The sequence below is a fragment of the Pleurodeles waltl genome, chromosome 2_2 (genome assembly GCF_031143425.1).
Source record: "Pleurodeles waltl isolate 20211129_DDA chromosome 2_2, aPleWal1.hap1.20221129, whole genome shotgun sequence".
Lineage (NCBI taxonomy): Eukaryota > Metazoa > Chordata > Amphibia > Caudata > Salamandridae > Pleurodeles > Pleurodeles waltl.
This window is the reverse complement of record NC_090439.1, coordinates 298,611,427-298,629,618: the sequence shown is the minus strand read 5'-3', so window position 1 is coordinate 298,629,618 and position 18,192 is coordinate 298,611,427. Positions and strand designations below refer to the sequence as shown.

Genomic DNA, 18,192 nt, shown 5'->3' with positions numbered 1-18,192 from the left:
CGCTACTCTCTGTCTAGCACTTGTTTAGAGTATCTGCTGGTCTACGCAACAACTACTTGTTTTCACAATGATGCAATATAAATTTGCAGAGCGAGGTCTTTTCTCCAATACCATGTGAGTTTCTCAATCTACCTCTACTGGCATCTGAACTGTCCTCTTTAAAAGGTAGGTAGCTAGAAGGGTAATGTTATCAAACTGGAGCCGGAATGAATTAGATGTCAATTCTGCTTTAGTCAAACAAAACAAGAAACTACCTAGCAATTTTCTTTTCATCTGGAATCCCCCATCAAAGACCTGAATGGGGATTTTAATGTTTAGTTTAAGACCTAGGTAGGCCAGGCAAAATGTTGCTTTGAAAAACATAGCAGTGACAAGTTACAAAATCATAGGATTTTACGATCGAACTTCTATAGAATGGCGGCGTGCAGACACCCACATTTTAGTTGCTGCCTCGTTTCAGAATAACATGGGCTACACACCCTTCAATCTAACTTTCCATGTTGTACAATATCCCTGCCTAAAAACCATGGCTCCAAGTCATGCTTTCCTCTGCAAAACCTTGAGATAAAGGTTTTGATAGACGGTCAGCACACCTAATAACAACACTGTTTGGGGATTCCCAAATAAAACCTTGGAGTTTTACAAGCAACTGCTTGCTTTGGAATATTTTCCATATGATGCTCTAACATTTGTCAATCGCCATGACATGATAGAAAGGCTGATTGAGGCAAGATGTAAGTAGTCTAACATATGCTCAATAGTGGATGGAGTCACAACATGCTCACTGAGTGGAATGCCACTAGTCCACAAAATACTAATGGAACCACATGTTCAGTTGTTATTTGTAGAAGTGATTATCCCTGGTGAGCTGGGTATATTAAGATCATGGTTCAGTTTGTAACCTAATGATTGGTTTCTTTTTTCTTTTCAGGGCAGTATTACAGGAACAAACTCTTCCCTTTCGAAGTGCTTTCTTCCTTTGGAGAATTCAGTAATTTCTATCTATTTCACAGGAGGCATTCCACTGCTTTTCTCAATATCTGCTTATTGTCAAATTTTCAAACTTCCCTTTCACTTTGCCAAACGATTTGCAAGAAGAATCAAGCCGACATGAAGCTTTTAGATGTTCATGATTTTGGATATTGCATATCCAAATTCATATTACTGAAGAACACGCTTGTGGATGTATGCTTTATTTTTGTTCAAAAACATGAATGAATGCTGACCTGCACAATCTAAGCAGGATTGGTAGGGGTGGATCATGGGAAGGTTTTCCTATTTTTTATGCTGCACAAATGTATAAAGACTTCTACAATGACGTGCATCTTTCATCTCTTTCTAGAAAGAACTAGAATGGTTTAAGAAATATATATTCATTAAAGGTTGTGCCTGAGCAATATGTGAAATATATGCCTCACTTCTGGAGATAACTTCACAATGTAAATAATTGCCACTAAATGAGCTGCACTGTTTTCCAAACAACTGCAGAGGCTGTTATTTTTAGGTATTTGTCTTTGTTTTATTTATCATAAGATTCCTGACACTACCAGCTGTATATCTGTATTGGTTGCTATGATGGTGTTAAAAATCTGCCATCTATTACAAATTGTTATCTTGTAATCATATTGGGAGGAAAATGCTTTGTATAAGACTTTGATTGTCCTTGGTTGATTTCTTATATTAAAAAAATCATTGTGAACAATTCTGAATCCTAGTCAGAATTTACTATCAAAGAATAAAATGTGTTTGTTTTGGCTGGCCAAACAATACCGTTCCCAGATAGACAGACACTGGTAAAACAGAGGTTTTAGCGTGCTTTTTAAACACATTTCCACTGCTTGTTTAAAACGGTTATCTAAACGAGATCAGAATATAAATAAAATTATATGCACAACAATCATCTGACATTTAACTTCATTGTGATTAAATAAGGCATCTTATTTAAATCAAATTTTAACAGGTAATCGTTTGCAGTGGTTTGCAATATTTGTGAAGGAGACTGTACATCACAATACTGAAGTTCAGTATGCCTCCTAACATGTAACTGATCATCTAATTCCCCTAAGGCAAAATCCCAATTTTCCTGTCTAGGATGTGGCAGACACTTGAAAAGTGAACAACATATAAAAAAAAATGCAAAAAATACAAAAGTCCTGCATAAACTTTTATGAGGAAAGAAAACAAAACCAGCAGAAAAATTGCTGAAAGAATCCTGGGCCTTCTGTTTGCACTAATCTTGCTCTATGAACTACAAATGTATAAGCAAAAAGTAAATTTAATTACAGTGACAAGCTTCTGAAAAAGAATTGCCCAATAAGGTAAACGGAACTAAAGCATGCACCATCTACAAAACTCGGATTGGTTTTAAGGGTATTAAAAAAAAAAAAAACTTAGAAACTGTATTTCTCTCCTCCACTTAAATGTAAAGAAATGATGGAGACATGCCAAGTTTTTGGCCAAAAACAAATATGTGAAGTAATGTAGGCTAACACTTCTCCGAATTTCTGTTATTGCAACTGTAATTTTTGACATTTGTACAGAAGTATATACTCACAGAGACATAAAACACCCATGTATAAAATATAAAGCAGTGTAATAGTTACTAAAAAGGACATGCCTTATTGCTACAGCAATTCTTGCTTTTTTATATATATATATTGTACTGTACCACAACTTGTTTTGAGAACGTCATTTGCATAAATTATTCAAGTCTGAGAAATATTCACACATTTTGATTCTATAGTATTTAAAATAAAACAAGTTTCTAAAGTGTCTCTTTATTAAAAGAGAAATAAAAATATCATCTTGTAATTCTCTTAGGCCAGTCACAAGGATTTGTCACACTTTTGTTTGCCGTTTTTCTTGCACAAGGAAAGCAACTAAGTAAACCCATGTTAAGACCCTGGGTCCAGTGGTGTTGCACGTTCACATTCTGCTTGTGCAAAAGTGAAAGATGGTCCATAAATGACCAAGGAATTACTAAACATTAGTTCTACATAAATGAAAATTCATTCTTGTTTTCCACTGAAACAACACCAGGTTGCAAATTTGGACACTTGAATGGATTTCAGGAATTTTAAAGCTGAGACTCTCCCCCACTCCTCCAACCCTAAACCCCCGCCCCCTTCAAAAAAGGAAAGGAAAAGGCATGTTGCTGCAACATCTGATCACTGTAGGACCTTACTTGTAAAGGTAAGTGGTTAATTTGCATAATTTAAACTTTTTTTTTTTTTTACTAAATAGCATTTCCTTTTTTATATAAACCAGAAAAAAACTAAATTCTACAGATAAAGTTCCCACCTTCAGTCACTGCTGCAGGTGAGGTTGACATCAAGCTGTACAGCGCAATCAAAAACATACTTACATCTTAGCTCATTTTACAGGTACAGCCATAATCAAGGCACAAAGATCTTCTACAAGTATTCTTTTTTCAATAAAGTTGTACAAAATAATATTACATTTTACAGTCTGTACAATATAATAAATCAGCAGTAAAACAAACAAAAAGATATTTTACATATATATATATATATATATATATATATATATATATATATATATGTGTGTGTGTGTGTGTTAGAGGGACTAATGTCCAAGAATGATCTGTACTAAAAACAGATAATTTGTGGACGGAACAAATATAAGTGAGGGTGGTTGTTTACAGCCTCTATGCAATAGGCGGAATGCAGCTGCAGTTCTAATGCCTGAGGTCGGCAGAGAAATTTTAGCCACAAAACCCCAGAAATAAATTGCTTATCTTCTTCACCATGCCTCTCGTCATATTAGTCTACTTCCTGTTCTAGGAACGGCTTTTTAAAAGGAGGAGGTCACTAACAGTTGACCTGCAACTCAATAATGCTAAAAACTGTGACTAAGTAATAAATATTGTGGTGCTGCTACATTGTGTGTTTACTTCCTCAACAGTATTTTTAATAACCTGATACAAAGTGCATTATTCTTTTTCCCCCATCAAGTACTCTTCAGTGTCATGTTGAACAAAAAAAAAAACCCACACAGGGATAGGTCTGATTATAGTGCCGTACAAAGGACATACATGTATTTGCACGGACAACCTGCTGGAAAAAACAAGCAGGCTGCATTCTTTCAAAAGCTATGGGACCAGAGATAGCCCAAGGCTCAGTGGAATGATAAAGTGGCATATAAAGTAAAGTACAAAAATAGTCCCAACCAAAACAATAGCTAAAAAAACGTATGGGGGAGGGAAGGGGGGGGGGGGAGGGGGGAGCTGAATGTGGAATAAATCCCCAGGGTAAAAATAATGGGAAAGGTGACACGTACTTATGATGGATTTGTCCACCCTGTGTGGGTCAGGACAGAAAGAAAAATACAGAAAAGAGGAGCAAAGAATTAAAAACCACAGGCTCCACGGTGATTCCAATCACAAAAGTTCATACTGGCGAAGGTGCATTCTCTGAATGATGTCTCGACAATCGTTGAAGACTCTGCGGATGTTTTCCGTGTCCACTGCACACGTAAAGTGCGGGTAGCAATAATGTCTTCCGTCTCCGCTCGCCGTACTTATCCTCTGCAATAGAGAGCGAGGGAACCACATTTATGATCATATTTTTACAGGTCGACTAGTTCTTTACCAATGAAACAATTTTTTGTCTATTTGAAAGTCAACAGTAAATAATTTCTGCAAGGAAATGCTGTCGTAATGCTATAATCCTCCGATGAAAAAACAATAGATGCTTCCATCTAGTCGCCTATATATGCACCAGATACTTTGTGACACAGAACAAACCTGTGATATATGCGGGTGATGAGTTTGCTGTCAAAAGATACTAGAATGTGGAGAGCCAGAGAGTGGTAGAAAGAAGTGACAAATTAGAGTTAGCAAGTGAAACAAGCATTTGCAATGCAACAGGTCTCATATTTTCTTGAGTTAAAGCTATTGGCATTGCAAATTCATAACTGGACTTTCTTGACACAGATTGGCCAACCATGCCTCATACTTACATCTCTTCCTGACATATAATTCCAGTGGCCCAGCATTTAACGAAGGCACTTCCATTTACCTTCTTCCTCTATCCTAAAACATACCCAATTATAATATAAACCTTTATCAGAAATAAACTTTTGCCATTAGAGTGTGAAGCTCAAAACACCATAACAAAAATGCCATTTGGGATGGATTGGAGGGTGAAAGCAAAGAGGGAGTCAGGAGTAAAGATGGAGAGGACAAGTTGCGTAGTAACAGTGCCATGGGCCCTGGAGTAAGAAAGGAAAATGGTTGACTGGAATTTCGGCAGGAAAAAACAGCAGTACTTAAAGTTGAATAAAGTCTGCAGGTCTCTGGGCCCCAGTGCCACTGCTCCTGTTGCTCCATTGATAACTAGGCCTCAGGAGAGAAAGCGGAAGGGGAAGAAAAAAGAGAAGTGAACAGAATACAACAGACAAAAGGAAGGAGAAGGGGTCGCAAAGAAGTAAAAGAACGATGGGAAAGAAAGAATGAGAAAATGAAAGCACAACTAAGAAGAAAAAGAGCAAGCATGTGAGACAAAACAAAAAAGGGAAGGTTGCTAGCGAATGAAAGATAAAGAGGAAAAATAATTTAAGAAGTGTGGAAAGAAAGGGAAAAAGATAGAGAGGAAACAATTAAAAGTGTGAAAAGAAAGGGAAAAATGAACATTAGACAAAAAGATTGTGAGAAAAACAAGCAGCGAAAGAACCAGGGCATGTACGTACGGACACATTTCCCAGACACAGAATGGGAAAACCACTGACACTTCGGGCCCCGACAAGTAACTTGTGGCTTCCACATACAGATGGGAAAAAGAGGGATTTATAGTTAAACGTGAATTGACAGATGAAGTTTAGAATAACACCAGAGAAAGGAAGGACAAAAGAAAAAAAAAAGTGAAAGGACGCACACTGAGAAAGGAAAGAGCAAATAAAGACAAAGAAAGAATGAAGGGAAGAGAAAAAATATAGAAAGAATGAACGCATGATGAAGAAACAAGGAAATAAATAACATTTTTGCAAGTTTCAAAGAGGATGTAGCAAGAGGGAAATAAAAGAAAGGGAGAGAAGTAGAAATAAACAGTTGAAAGAAAGAGCGAAAGTGGATTTTAAGAGCTGGAAAGAGAAAAGGGGGGGAGAAAGAAATCATTGAGAGTAAACAGAGTAAAGGGAAGAACGGATTGAGATAGGTGAAACAGACCCTCCCAAATAAAGATGGCAGCTATAGATTAACTTGGCTCAGCCCTCCCCCTGTCATCAAACAGAAATCATAGTGGGGAACCGAAGGTGGCAGTGCAGAACAGCAGGAGGTGCATTAGCATAGTTGTTGGTGAACCTCAATACAGCAATATTGGAGTACTTCAGATCAGGATTGATGGTATAGACAAAGCTGTGCCTTGGCCCACTGCTGGAATAATGGAACGCTGCAGGTTCGGGTTAAGGTGCACGGAGACAGAGTTCTATGTGGGCTGCGGTACTATAATAGAAAAAAAGCACACAAGGTCAGAAGTGGCATATGTTAATGGAGCTATGTGTGGAACCTAGTATTGGTGTGCCAGTGTTGTCAAGTGTTAGCCTGGAGGTGCCCTGGTTAAGCTGCGGGTGGGGCCCATCATGGGAGTGGCATTGCCTCTGAACCACAGAAGCGAGGAGTCCTGAAGGGCATCTGTGAGCCTTAGTAGTAAGAAGAAATGTGCACAGAATGTTAGAATTAATTAATTCTGGGGGAGTTGTAATGGTTCCCATTAACAGTGGCGGTCGGTGTTAGCTCAGTCAATGCACCTCATATCTGAGTTTTGCTCTTTTGGGTCCAGTATTGGCTTGGAAGTGGAACTGAATATTAGAATTGCGCTGCTATAATGGAACTGTATGTGAGAAGGGCCCCAGTAAAGGAAAGGAAGTAACCTTGCCGGGGTAGAACTGAGGTGCACTGATGGAGCTGTGACTGAGGTTCCCATACTGGAACAGCAGAGGGTATTGACTGTAAGAACTGAGGTTCTCTGGCAGACAGCCGTTCTAGTGCCAGCACCCCACACACACTGAGGTGCTTGGAGTGTGTGAACTGAGGTGCACTGATGGAGCGGCACCCTAGGTCCCAGTACTGGAGGAGCAGAGTGCACTGACTGAAAGAACTGAGGTACCCTGGCAGACAGAGACAGTGCTCACCCCACACATGCTAAGGATTGTGGAGCCCTGGTACAGCTGGGTACCTAGGCTATAAGCAACAGGCAGGTACACTTCGTAAAGAAAATCATCCAAACCAAGCAAGGGTGTGAGCCAGGCAGCTGAGAGAGTGTGCAGAGAGCCCACAAAGACTAAATGTGACCAAGATAACAGCCTGACTATAGCTTTGTTTATTGCTTAGCTCAGAGCTAGAATGCTCTGCAAATAAAAAGAGAAGCTCCCTTGGACAGGAGCTGGAAGCAAAGTAAAAGAAAAAACAAAAGTCCCCTACAGACCAGATAAACAGAACAAAGCATACTTTAAGTAGTTGGTCCCTGCTCCTACACAGAAGGAGGGACAGAGGCATGACTGACCACTAGCAAGCAAGGATTTTTAACTGACAAACAAATGAAATAGCTGGAAGTCCACATAACATGTATACTTAGAAGCATACAACAGATATGCTTGACCTAAAAAAAAAAAAACACACAAGCAAACCATGAGGAAGTTAGTTGAAGTCTCTTGGGAAACAAACAGCAGGCTGCAGGAGAATTAAGGGAAGTAGATGGTGAACAGGGCCAAGACTGATATGCAATCTGACGGAGTCCAAACTGGGGTGGCATAGAGATCAAAAGAACAATGGATTAAACACAGATTTGTGACTGGGGGCAAGTGTTTGAAAAGTTTCAGCACTCCGTCCATCCTTTTGTGTTGCTTACATTTTGAGTGTTCTCATGCGCTTCAGCACCCACCTCTGTATGCAAAATTGCCAAAGAGGGCCCTCCAAATTATTAGGTCAACCTGCACTTTTTCATCCCACCTAGTCAGTTTTATATAGATTTCCTCTGCCAGGGACTACTCCAGAGTTGCCCACATCCACAACTGCACACTGGGTTGCCACATTCCCAGCCATCCCTTGGCAATACGCCATTTGGGGACAAAAGCAGGGCTAGTTGTATGAATTTATATTTTCACTGCCTTTGGCCTTTCAATGAGGCCCAAAACCAGTCGGAGGGGCTGCTGGTGTGGGTGGGGGTGGGAAATATCCCCCACTGCCTGCACCACTTTCCTGATACCATTCCCATATTCCAGCACTGGTGGACATGACCAAGCCATCTGAAGGAACATGGCTCTTTCCCTTCATTGGGGGCAGTCTGGAGATCTTAGGCCCAGATCTATTAAATAGTCACGCAGCGCCGTTCAGCAGCAAAAAATGCTGCACTGTGCTGGTTGTGGAGAGAGCAAGGAAGTGCCATATTTACAGAAATGTTGCCTTTCCCCCCTTCTCCCGCGCCGATGTTAGCTTCTGTGGGACACACACACACACACACACACACACACCTTTGTGCCATAGTGAAAGGGTGTATGCATGAAACTAGCATAGGTTTTGTACTGGACGGGTACCCTTCCAGTACAATATATTATGCACAGGGACACCTTAAACCTTTTCCTACATTGTATGTGTGCTTTCACATGGCGTTAACTTTTGGTGCAAAACTATGTCTATTACTGTTTGTAGATAGGGTTTTGCATCAAAAGGCATGGGTTGTTGCATGGGAACATCATTGTACCACCCATGTAACACTCCCTTGGCTCCAAGTTACACAAAGCAGTGCTTTGTGCTGCTTTGCATTACTTTTAGGGTACTTTGACGTAATTGACGCCAAATCTTTATTTACTTGACTTATTTGACCCTGTGGGTTATGTTTACTAAGATTTTACATTTTGGGTGACATAAGTGTGCTGGAGAAAGTGAAAATGTATCAGCTTAAACCAGGCATTCCCGGACTCCCTCCGAACCAGCTCATATATCCTTGCCCATTCCCCCTTCAGTCAACGGAACTTCCAGTTCTGCATCCCAGGCTTGTCTGGCACAGTAGTTCGATTTAGAAGAGTCAGATTTTAATGCCCTGTATGTCAAAGTTATTAAGTGTCGTCCCTCACCAATCTAATATGTTTTCCAATATTTGGGTCTAGGAAGAAGCACAGGAGAAGTCTGTCCATATTTTCAGTGTGGTCCAGCCATTTTAGCATACTGAAGGAACCGCTCAGGGCCGACACCAAATGTATCCCGCCTCTCCTAAAAGGTGATAAATGTGTTCCTTGGATACAAGTCACCAAGCAATTGACAGCTGGCTTTTTAGTCCATTACTCTGGAGCCCAGAGATCTCCCAAAAGTCCTCTAGCAAGTGCAAAAGATTGGGCAGCGACGTCCAAGGCTCCTTCAGGTAGAAGATAGCATCACTGTTCAGAGGGGTCACAAGTGTTTCACTTCCCAAAGCATGATCCCCTATGCGTGCAGATACCTCCTAATACAGAGGGCCAAGGGCTCCAGTACCAGGTCAAACAGGATAGGGGCCAGCAAGTATCCCTTCCCCATGCCCCGACCCACATTCTAGGTTCCCGACATCATCCCGCCTGTCCACAGCAGCTGGACCCAAGCAAGGAAGGTCAGACAATATCCCATTTGTGTTGAACGCCTTCTCAAGGTCTTTTGCGACCAGCACAAGTTCGTCATTCCGGCCCAACATGAAGTGTTATATGAGTCAGTCTCCTCAAATTCATGGCAGGTGCTCGACCCAGGAGGAACCCAAACTGGTCTTCATGCACCAGTTGTCCTATCACCAGTTGCAGTCTGTTAGCCAACACCTGGCAGAGGACCTTGCTGTCCACACTCATAAGTAATGGTCTTTAAAAGGCCGTCTCATCTCAGTCTGAAGAAGTACTTAAGTTCAATATTTTTTTTTTATATTGGAGCGCTGAATACCACGGCTTGTAGTCTTAAATCCAACTCATGCCTGTTTAATCAACAAGACACTCCCTGCCCCATTACCTCACTCGTGAAGGTCCCCGCTTTCACCTTTTATGACGAATTTCTATTTTTTTTTCTTCCTCAGTCTTTGGGATTTGCAGGTTTTTCTATTACTTGCTCTAGGTAAATATCTGATGTGAACAAAAGTGCCAGTCCCCAAAAATCAGTGCTGCTGGTTCGTACTGGCTCAAATTAAACACTTTGAAACAATGTTGAATAAGCACAAAAGACTGGGGCATCCCCGTCCAATATTTAGCCTACCAAAAGTGCAGTCCTCTCGATAAAGAGTGATGCTAAGCACAATATTTATTTTTGACTGCAAAGGATAGCCCTGAGCATATGTGGTTTATTGCCCCAAAATGCTAAAACAAGCTTGAGCACCTGTGGTGGAGGTTCCTTGCCATAAATAGGATACCTCATTCTCCAAAATAACTGGGTGCCTGGAAGGTTTTAGGCACATCACAGCCAGACAGGGGCTGATGTCATGTTTGTGCATAAAAAAGTTATTTACCTAGGTTCCAAAGGACTACTATTCTGAAACAGGTGTCAGAGTCATATCCAAGGAGGAAGCCCCAACATACTAAGCATAGTCATGAACTACACTGAAAAGTATTACATAAATAAGTGTCCATACAGATAACACCCAATGTGGAAATTACAGTCATGCAGGTGTCCTTCCTTAATGCAAGGACAGATTATAGACCTTACCACACAACATGACATAATTTACCGTCATAAAGGACCTTGACACCTCCTTTAAGATTACTTCTAAATGATGCAGAGGGGTATTTTGCCAGACACAGAAAAACAAACGTGTCACTTATAACTACAAAAAGAAAACTCATGCACCCCTTACAGTATTAACCAAGTTAAAGAATGAAGTCAAACATCATATTGAGAAACTTTATGATGCAGCAGAAGCTGTATTAGACTGCCACAACTACATAATGTCCTGCCGCCTAAGAAACAACAGAAGACAGGCTTAAATTCTAGGCTGCCTATAAAGAAGCACTCCAAAATTGCTGCTGCTGCCCTGAAACCCTCAGGAACCAACTAACTAAGCCCATGAAATGAGTGTTTGGAAGAAAAGCAAGGTTCTCCTAATGTGATATGAGACCCGTGTAAGTTGGTAGTAACAGGTGAGTCACTTATGCTTGAGCTACAAGGTTCAAAACCAAAAGCAGGTCAGCCAGATGGTACTCTCCAGAATCATGCAGGAGTTTTCCAAAGTTTTCTTTTCTTCTTATATTTTTACTGAGATCCAGTGCCAGCATACATTATTCATACTCCACAAATAATGGCATAAAGGAACAGAAAAAATAAAACATCTATATAAATAATTTTATATCGCACAGTTATCGCCAGAAGTGCCAGAACCTAACAAATTTGCCAGAGTCATATTTCATTGCAGATTCCCTCCCCATAGCAGCCACAACACTGGAAAATTCCTCCAAAGTTTGTACAAATTCCGAAGTTCATTGCTGATGGCTTGTTCAGTTACTGGTAATTTTCATTACTTAAACTCTTGGTATTCCGTGTCACAATCTTTACAATATGATATTCTGCCTTGTGTTAGAGACTTGTATTTTCTAGGATAAGTAAACCAATATAGAAAAAACAACTTCTTGACCCTACATCCTCCCTCCATAACTGCATAAAAGAAGGAACCAATCACTAACTTCCTAGCATACTACAGACTTTTGAAGCACCAGTAGGGCTGTTTTAATCTTGGGCTTGGAGAGTAGGAACCCAGACCTATAATGAGGAAGTCCAGGACTCCAAGAAATGAAGATTACTGGTAAGAAACCTAGTCATTAGTCCCTGGTCAGTCTTCCTCTTCAAAGCTCTTACAACATGAGGATGTATTGACACAGTATAAGAGTGCCTACTAGGTTTAGGATTTAAAAATAAAAATAAAAAAAAAGACCAAAGACAATTGCATAAAACTGCACCTAGTGAAATGTATTTGAACATGTATGCACAATAGGAAAAAATGAAGAAGTCTCATAATTACCAGATGTTAGTATCCTTAGATGTAAACTTAGATGTAAACTCGGAAGAAATGGGGAGATGATTCATGAAAGTGTGAGAGGAAGCCCAAGTTGCAGCATTACCTGGAAGCTTACTTGAAAGCTGCAGAGAAAGTGCATTGTTGAACAACACTAGATTGGACCTAGTAAATCAACTGCTGATTTAATGTAGGAAGCTGTGATGGCTAATTTAAGCCAATGACTAAGGGATGATGTTGTAGGACTGTGCACTTGCCCTGACACAAAAAGTTTTAACAAAATGCCTTGCTTTAAAGAGTTGGTTTCAAATAAATGGAATCAACAGTCTGAACATTCAAACTATAGTCCTCCTTTTCTCAACCAATAAAGTCTGATCGTTCCAGTTTTGGTTCTGTAAAGCATGTCAACAATGGAATTTTCACAGGATTTTGGAATCAAAGGAAGGATCTGGCTGAAGAACCATTATATTAGAAAAAAAGTGTAAACAAGGTTCAGTACACAATAGAACTACCAGTTCTCTAATGCAACACTCTGAACCAAATCGCAACTACAAAGACAAATTTGACTGAAAGAAGCTTTTGCCTACTGCCTCAAGAGGGTCAAAGTGAACTTCTTGACTATGAAGTACTAAAGGAAGGTCCATGGGAGGAATACACCACAGGTCGACTAAGAAAAAGATTCCAATAAGACGCGAAGCCAATTCGGATATTGACTGAACCTCTTAATTGGGAGCCTACTAACTACCATATATGGAATCTGCCAAACCCACGAGAAAACTACCCCAAAGGAAATCCAGTACTTTAGCAGGGATGCAAGAAGCAACTGCCTATTAAGTTCTACAGGAAGACCAACTTTCAAAATACTGTCAGTGTTGGGTGTAAACAGTGAGGGGCTGCAGGACGATGTGAATGCTGAATACAGAGTCACATCCCTTATAGCAATCCTGAGCTTATAAGGGTAAGCTCGTATACACACACAGTAGGAGTCGATGAGAAATGTTTTGAATGAAGAGGTGGCCCTAAAGGATGAAGAACTTTTGGAAATAGCTCATGCAGACGAGTTCAGAGCTTCAGAAAAACCCAAGATATTTGAGGATAGCAAGTAACCACTAGGAAGACTTCTACATAATAGCCCTGAACCCTGCGAAGGCCCCAGGGTATAAAAAGGAATGGAAAAAGTGCATACTACAGTAGACTGCAGCCATGGGTGAGACAACACCGTATCTTTTGAAGAAGGATTCTGGGTATAAAAGAATGGAAGGATTGCATTTTTCAGACGGCGAGTTCAGCAAGCAGTAGTCAAAGTTATAGGCAATGATACATAACAGCACTAGTAAAAGAAACTGCAGGCGCCAAGTGATTCTGGAAAAGGGTGCCTGGGTCAGAGGGCATAATGGACAAGAAGACTGATGCACCATCGTCACCGGGCCGTGCTGGTCCAGTTACAAGGGCGCCCAGTTGTAAGGATTAATAAGAGTAGGACTATTGCCGCCCCCTCCCCCTTTTAATCAAATGACCTTCTGTGGCTGACGTCACAAAGAGGCTGCAGTGGTATCTTTGTCAAAATTACTGCACAGAGCAAATGCACCAGCACATTTCGAATGTTAAAATAGAAGGTGGCTATTTCGTTTCATTAAAACGATAAAAGGTTTTAGAGCTGCTATTTTGTCAGCCAAGGAAAAAGTAATGTAGTGATTGTCCATTTTAGGTAGGAAATGCATCCTAACAGCTCATGCAAATAGTCGGGAGGAGCCTTCTGCCGAGTTACCAAGCTTCAGCGTTTTTGCACAAAAGACGGTGTTCGCAGAAGCTGACAAGTGCGAAGTTAGTCCTGATTCTGTGACAATCTCAGGCTTTAGAAAACCCAGGGGTAAGCTGTCAAATGCTTATGTAATAATTTGCGTCACAGAGTGAGTGAGGGTCATTTCATTGTTTCGGAAATGCACAGAAAGCCATTCCGAGACATGAGATACAGGATAGTAATGCCAGGAATATCAAACCGATGAGAAAGCGAGCGGGCATAGTGCGAGAACTTTCTGAGATTCGGTACGGCGAAACTGCAATGACTGAGGCTAGTGCATTTCTCAAGCCCAGCACTCTTTATTTATTTTGTATACATCTTCTGCGAGAAGGAATAATCCCTGCCCTGCTAAAGAGAATTCCTGGACCTGCCTACTACTTGAACCTGGGAAACTGTTTCAATCTCTAGATCCATACCGTGTTACAAGGACAGCCGCTTGTCTGTAAAAATCCAAAGTGGCAGCAAGTACTAGATTTTCTTGGGGACATTTAAATTGGTGGGCCACCCCCTCCCACATCACTCCAACTCTACAAGTATGAGAGTTGACTGGTTTCAGTGGATCAAGCCAAGAAGATTTCTGTACTGAAGTCAGAGAGCTACTTTGAGTTTTGTCAGTATCCTCCACCAGACGACCAGGAGCCATATGTGAACCCTATCAAACAAAAAAATGAAATATGCAAGCTCTGCTTTACATTACTACTCCACGATTTCTGATGCAAAAATTGAAGCTCCAGCACCACACTGTAGGAACTTGTACTAACCATATAGAGTAATTCTTACACGCGTATGTGTGTGGCTTGCCCCAAAGACTTGGAGAGAAATAAATCAGCAGGACTTAATTTTCAAAGAACTACAACCAAGAAGTGGAACCAGCAGCCTGCCTTGTCCCACCTGTGGAATTTTGGCACTAAGTTTGAGGCCAACTCAGGAACACCCTTAAAACGCGTCTGATCTTTTGCAGCCCTCATCAGCCACAGCTATCAGGTTTATACCACAGGAAATATGTTTCCTCCAGCGAAATGTAAATGTGTGAATATCATAGGCAGACAACATGCACTCACTGAAAAATGCCCCTCTATTTCATTCCACAGACATACACTGAATTTGACCATGCCATTCATATGGGACATTGCTTCCCAACCTTTGACCCCTAAATGTGATAATCTTCAGTTTTCTGCCATTTTACTTATTACATTCTTGGCTTTTCAATTGGACCCTTCGTTTTTTTAAACTGTATAGCTGTCTGCGTTAGTGTGTTACCTACAACACCCAACATATTTTCCTAGCTTTATACTCCTGCCATTGCTACATGGATATGCTCTCCTCGAGGAAGCATGCTTACCTTTGTTGATCCTTGTACTGCAGTGTAGCAATGTAATTTGGTATTACCAGAAAACGAAGGTTCGAGACCACCTTTAATTTGAACACTAATGAGACAAACATCCCCCAGCACACCTTGTCATTACAGAACACTTTTTAGCAGTTTACTGAAATGACATTACCCAGAGTTAAGTACACAACTCTGAGGCTCCCAGCACGTGCTTCTCGACCCCAGTACCCTGTTGTCCTCAAACTTCCTTTATTCGTTAAAGCACAGACATGTTTTGTGTCAGGAAAAACTAAAGCATGTTCCCCAAATAAAGAGAAGGGACACTGAATATTTCCAGAGGTATTAATATAATGCATGCAGCAGCCCAATGGTGGGTATAGTTACATATTGTAAAGGTAACTCTATATAGGTATGCATATAATTTTCTAACTATATATATTTACATCTTCAAAGTACATATATTCAAGGCAAAGATGCGGAGTTAAGAACAGTAAATCTATACTTGCCAATATATACTCACCTTCACAATACTTTGGTTGTTAATATTTTTGTAGGACGATATTTCTATCCTTCGCATTCTGGTACAAAAGCTCAGGCCGCAGTGTCCAACGCCTGCAGCCAAATCTCCGGAATAGAGGAACTTACTGTGTCAACCCTATCTCCACTGCATGTAGGCTGCCAAAGTTCAAGTGGTTGTTTAGTACGAAGACTAGGCCCTTAAAACTACAATACATCGGCATCTGTTGGTGCAAGTGGAGAACCTGTTGAGTACCTAGATTTGGCGCCATTCGGAGCAGTCCAAGATAACGGACGCTCCTCAGTAAGCCTCGTGGCCTCTACTACAATATCCGACACAATCTTAAAATATTCTGTATAAAACCTAGCGGAGGACAGGTGCACAGACCCTGCGACCCCACCTATACTACCTCTAGAGGGCAGATTGGTGTTTTGGTGGCTGCAACAAGGGGGAACAGGGTGCAGCTGGGCCGACTGCCAAGAGAGCGGCTTACCCGAGGTCGAAGCACGGCGGAAAGAGGAACAAGCACTGACCGTAACCAGCCCAAAGACTGCAGGCAGTTTCCTGTAGGGCGACTATTCATTCTCTCCTCCCCAAACACCAAAGGCCCACCGTGATCCCTGATGAGGGACCCAGAGCACAGGAAGGCCCCTCGGCCTGTAGGGCAGGGCCAAACGTGATGCCCGAAGCAGAGGAGAGGGGGATCAGCACCCCACCCTTACAGCAGAGAGGTGCATTGCTTGGAGGCCCTCAGAAGGTGGCAGGCGAGGAGTGACCCCACGGGAACAACCCAGGGCGCATACTGGAACAACGGTCTGCCTTGCAGATAAGGGGAGGTGCTGATAGTGGCCAAGAGATGATGGGGGACAGATGCTGGTGGTCTGGATCCTCCTCCTCTGGCAGCTGGGAGCAACCAGGACCCTCACACAGACCAAAGGGAGGGAGAAGGCTCCTACAGTTGGGCCCCTGGGGGCATGTTTGATTCAGCTGCGGACTGGAGCGGAGGGACGGCGGCCACTGGAACCTGGAGACATCGCCTTTTCCAAGTTAGAGGTAGCTGACTGTGGCAGAGCCAGATAAGTGATCGGGAATGGTGATATTTTAGTTGAAGGTGGGGTTAAATGTACTCCATCATAAAAGAGCAGCAAGAGCGAGACAGAAAAAACCTGACAATTCCTGCCAACAGCCAGGAGTATTTACTATTCCAAAAGTAAGATTTAACCGCAGAGTGCAAACATCAGCTCAGGTTATTAATCAGCTAATCCGGCGCAAAACACCTGGTGAAAGGTTCTGAGAGAAGAGTCCAGAAAAACTGCTGTTGTTCCTAAAAGGTCTCTAAGGGAACCACCCCAGGGAGATCACCATAACTGTCCACTCCTCCTCCCCCCTTCTTCACAGAAGTGCAGCAATTTTCAAAAGGCACATGCGGCAGAACATGACCCAGAAGATATATGTAAAGCCCTCAAATTTTGGAAAGCCACACTTCCCTTGACAGTGGACAAGTGCTTCACTAACAATTATAATGAAAAATAAACTGGCTTCAAATAAGCCCAAGGAAAAACAGGCAGATTTGTCAGGAGCCATTGACTGCTTTTAGAATTGACGCTGTTGACTCTGAGGGGTCTGCTTCTGGTTGTTCAAAGTCCACTGGTACCTCCTGCCGGTGGGGGTTCATGGTCAGCTTGGCAAAGGTGCAAGAATCACAGGCAGAAGATGTGGAAGTATCCTCACAACTAAATAACATCAGAATCGTGGTCATCCCAGAGGGCCGAAGGGGTCCATCTCCAACATAGTACATCTCATACTGTTTGAAGTCATGAATCCCAGAAGGGGTGATGTCACCATGTTTTCTGGTGGAGCAAGCACATCGCTTACTGGCACTGTGCCCGTCACTGAGACCAATGATAGCCAGAATCTTTAGTTTTGTGGACAAAGATGTGTTCCCAGGAGCAGCCTGGAAAATGATTAGTGAAATCGGATCCTGCCCCATGATGATTGTTCCGGATTATACCTTGAAAGTATAACAGAGAAAATTCTATCCTGCAAGTTAGACAGAAACTGCTCAGCCTCTACATTCAATATATGATGCTCTTTCCAGTGCATCTGAAAGTCATGGATAAAGACAAAATCCTTATTCTTAGACACCCTGGACATGGCTGGAGGAACAACCTTTCCATAAATAGTTCAGAACTAAATCCCTTGATCACTGGACACTAGGGACACAATGGGTGGTTCGAAACAACTGGAAAAAAATAATGAGAGCTGCCAGTGACATAGATCCAAAGAGATCAACACAAGTGCTATTCAATAGAGACATCCCTCACTAGCGGGGGGACACGGGTGGGATCTGCTACAGATGATCTGTAGCTCTCCCCATACGCATTTTGTAGAGGGATGGTAACACCAGCAAAGCGTCCACAGAATCTTCTACACAGGAAAGCACATACTACATTATTCCCTAAACCAAAGTCGTTCATATAATGGGGCAACTGACGTGCCATGCATTTGGGGAGGTGGTTAGTTTGGAAATCAGTGTATTGTAAGGTAGGCGGGGACTTGGGATTCTGTTATTAATTGT

The 18,192-nt window shown here is 41.8% G+C and overlaps 2 protein-coding genes across 5 annotated transcripts in view; one reads left to right on the top strand and one right to left on the bottom strand.

Moving 5' to 3' along the window:
• The window catches only part of MPPE1 (metallophosphoesterase 1), a 442,317-nt gene extending 440,615 nt beyond the window's left edge, over positions 1-1,702 (top strand). For all 3 annotated transcript variants that reach the window (XM_069219749.1, XM_069219751.1, XM_069219750.1), the window contains one exon: positions 932-1,702. In XM_069219749.1, coding sequence (XP_069075850.1) covers positions 932-1,114 — 183 coding nt within the window. In that variant the 3' untranslated portion in view covers positions 1,115-1,702. The remainder of the gene's footprint in view (positions 1-931) is intronic.
• A 1,532-nt stretch (positions 1,703-3,234) lies between these two features.
• Positions 3,235-18,192, bottom strand: part of GNAL (G protein subunit alpha L) — a 642,487-nt gene continuing 627,529 nt past the window's right edge. For both annotated transcript variants that reach the window (XM_069219747.1, XM_069219748.1), the window contains exon 12: positions 3,235-4,546. In XM_069219747.1, the coding sequence (XP_069075848.1) occupies positions 4,400-4,546 (147 nt within the window). In that variant the 3' untranslated portion in view covers positions 3,235-4,399. The remainder of the gene's footprint in view (positions 4,547-18,192) is intronic.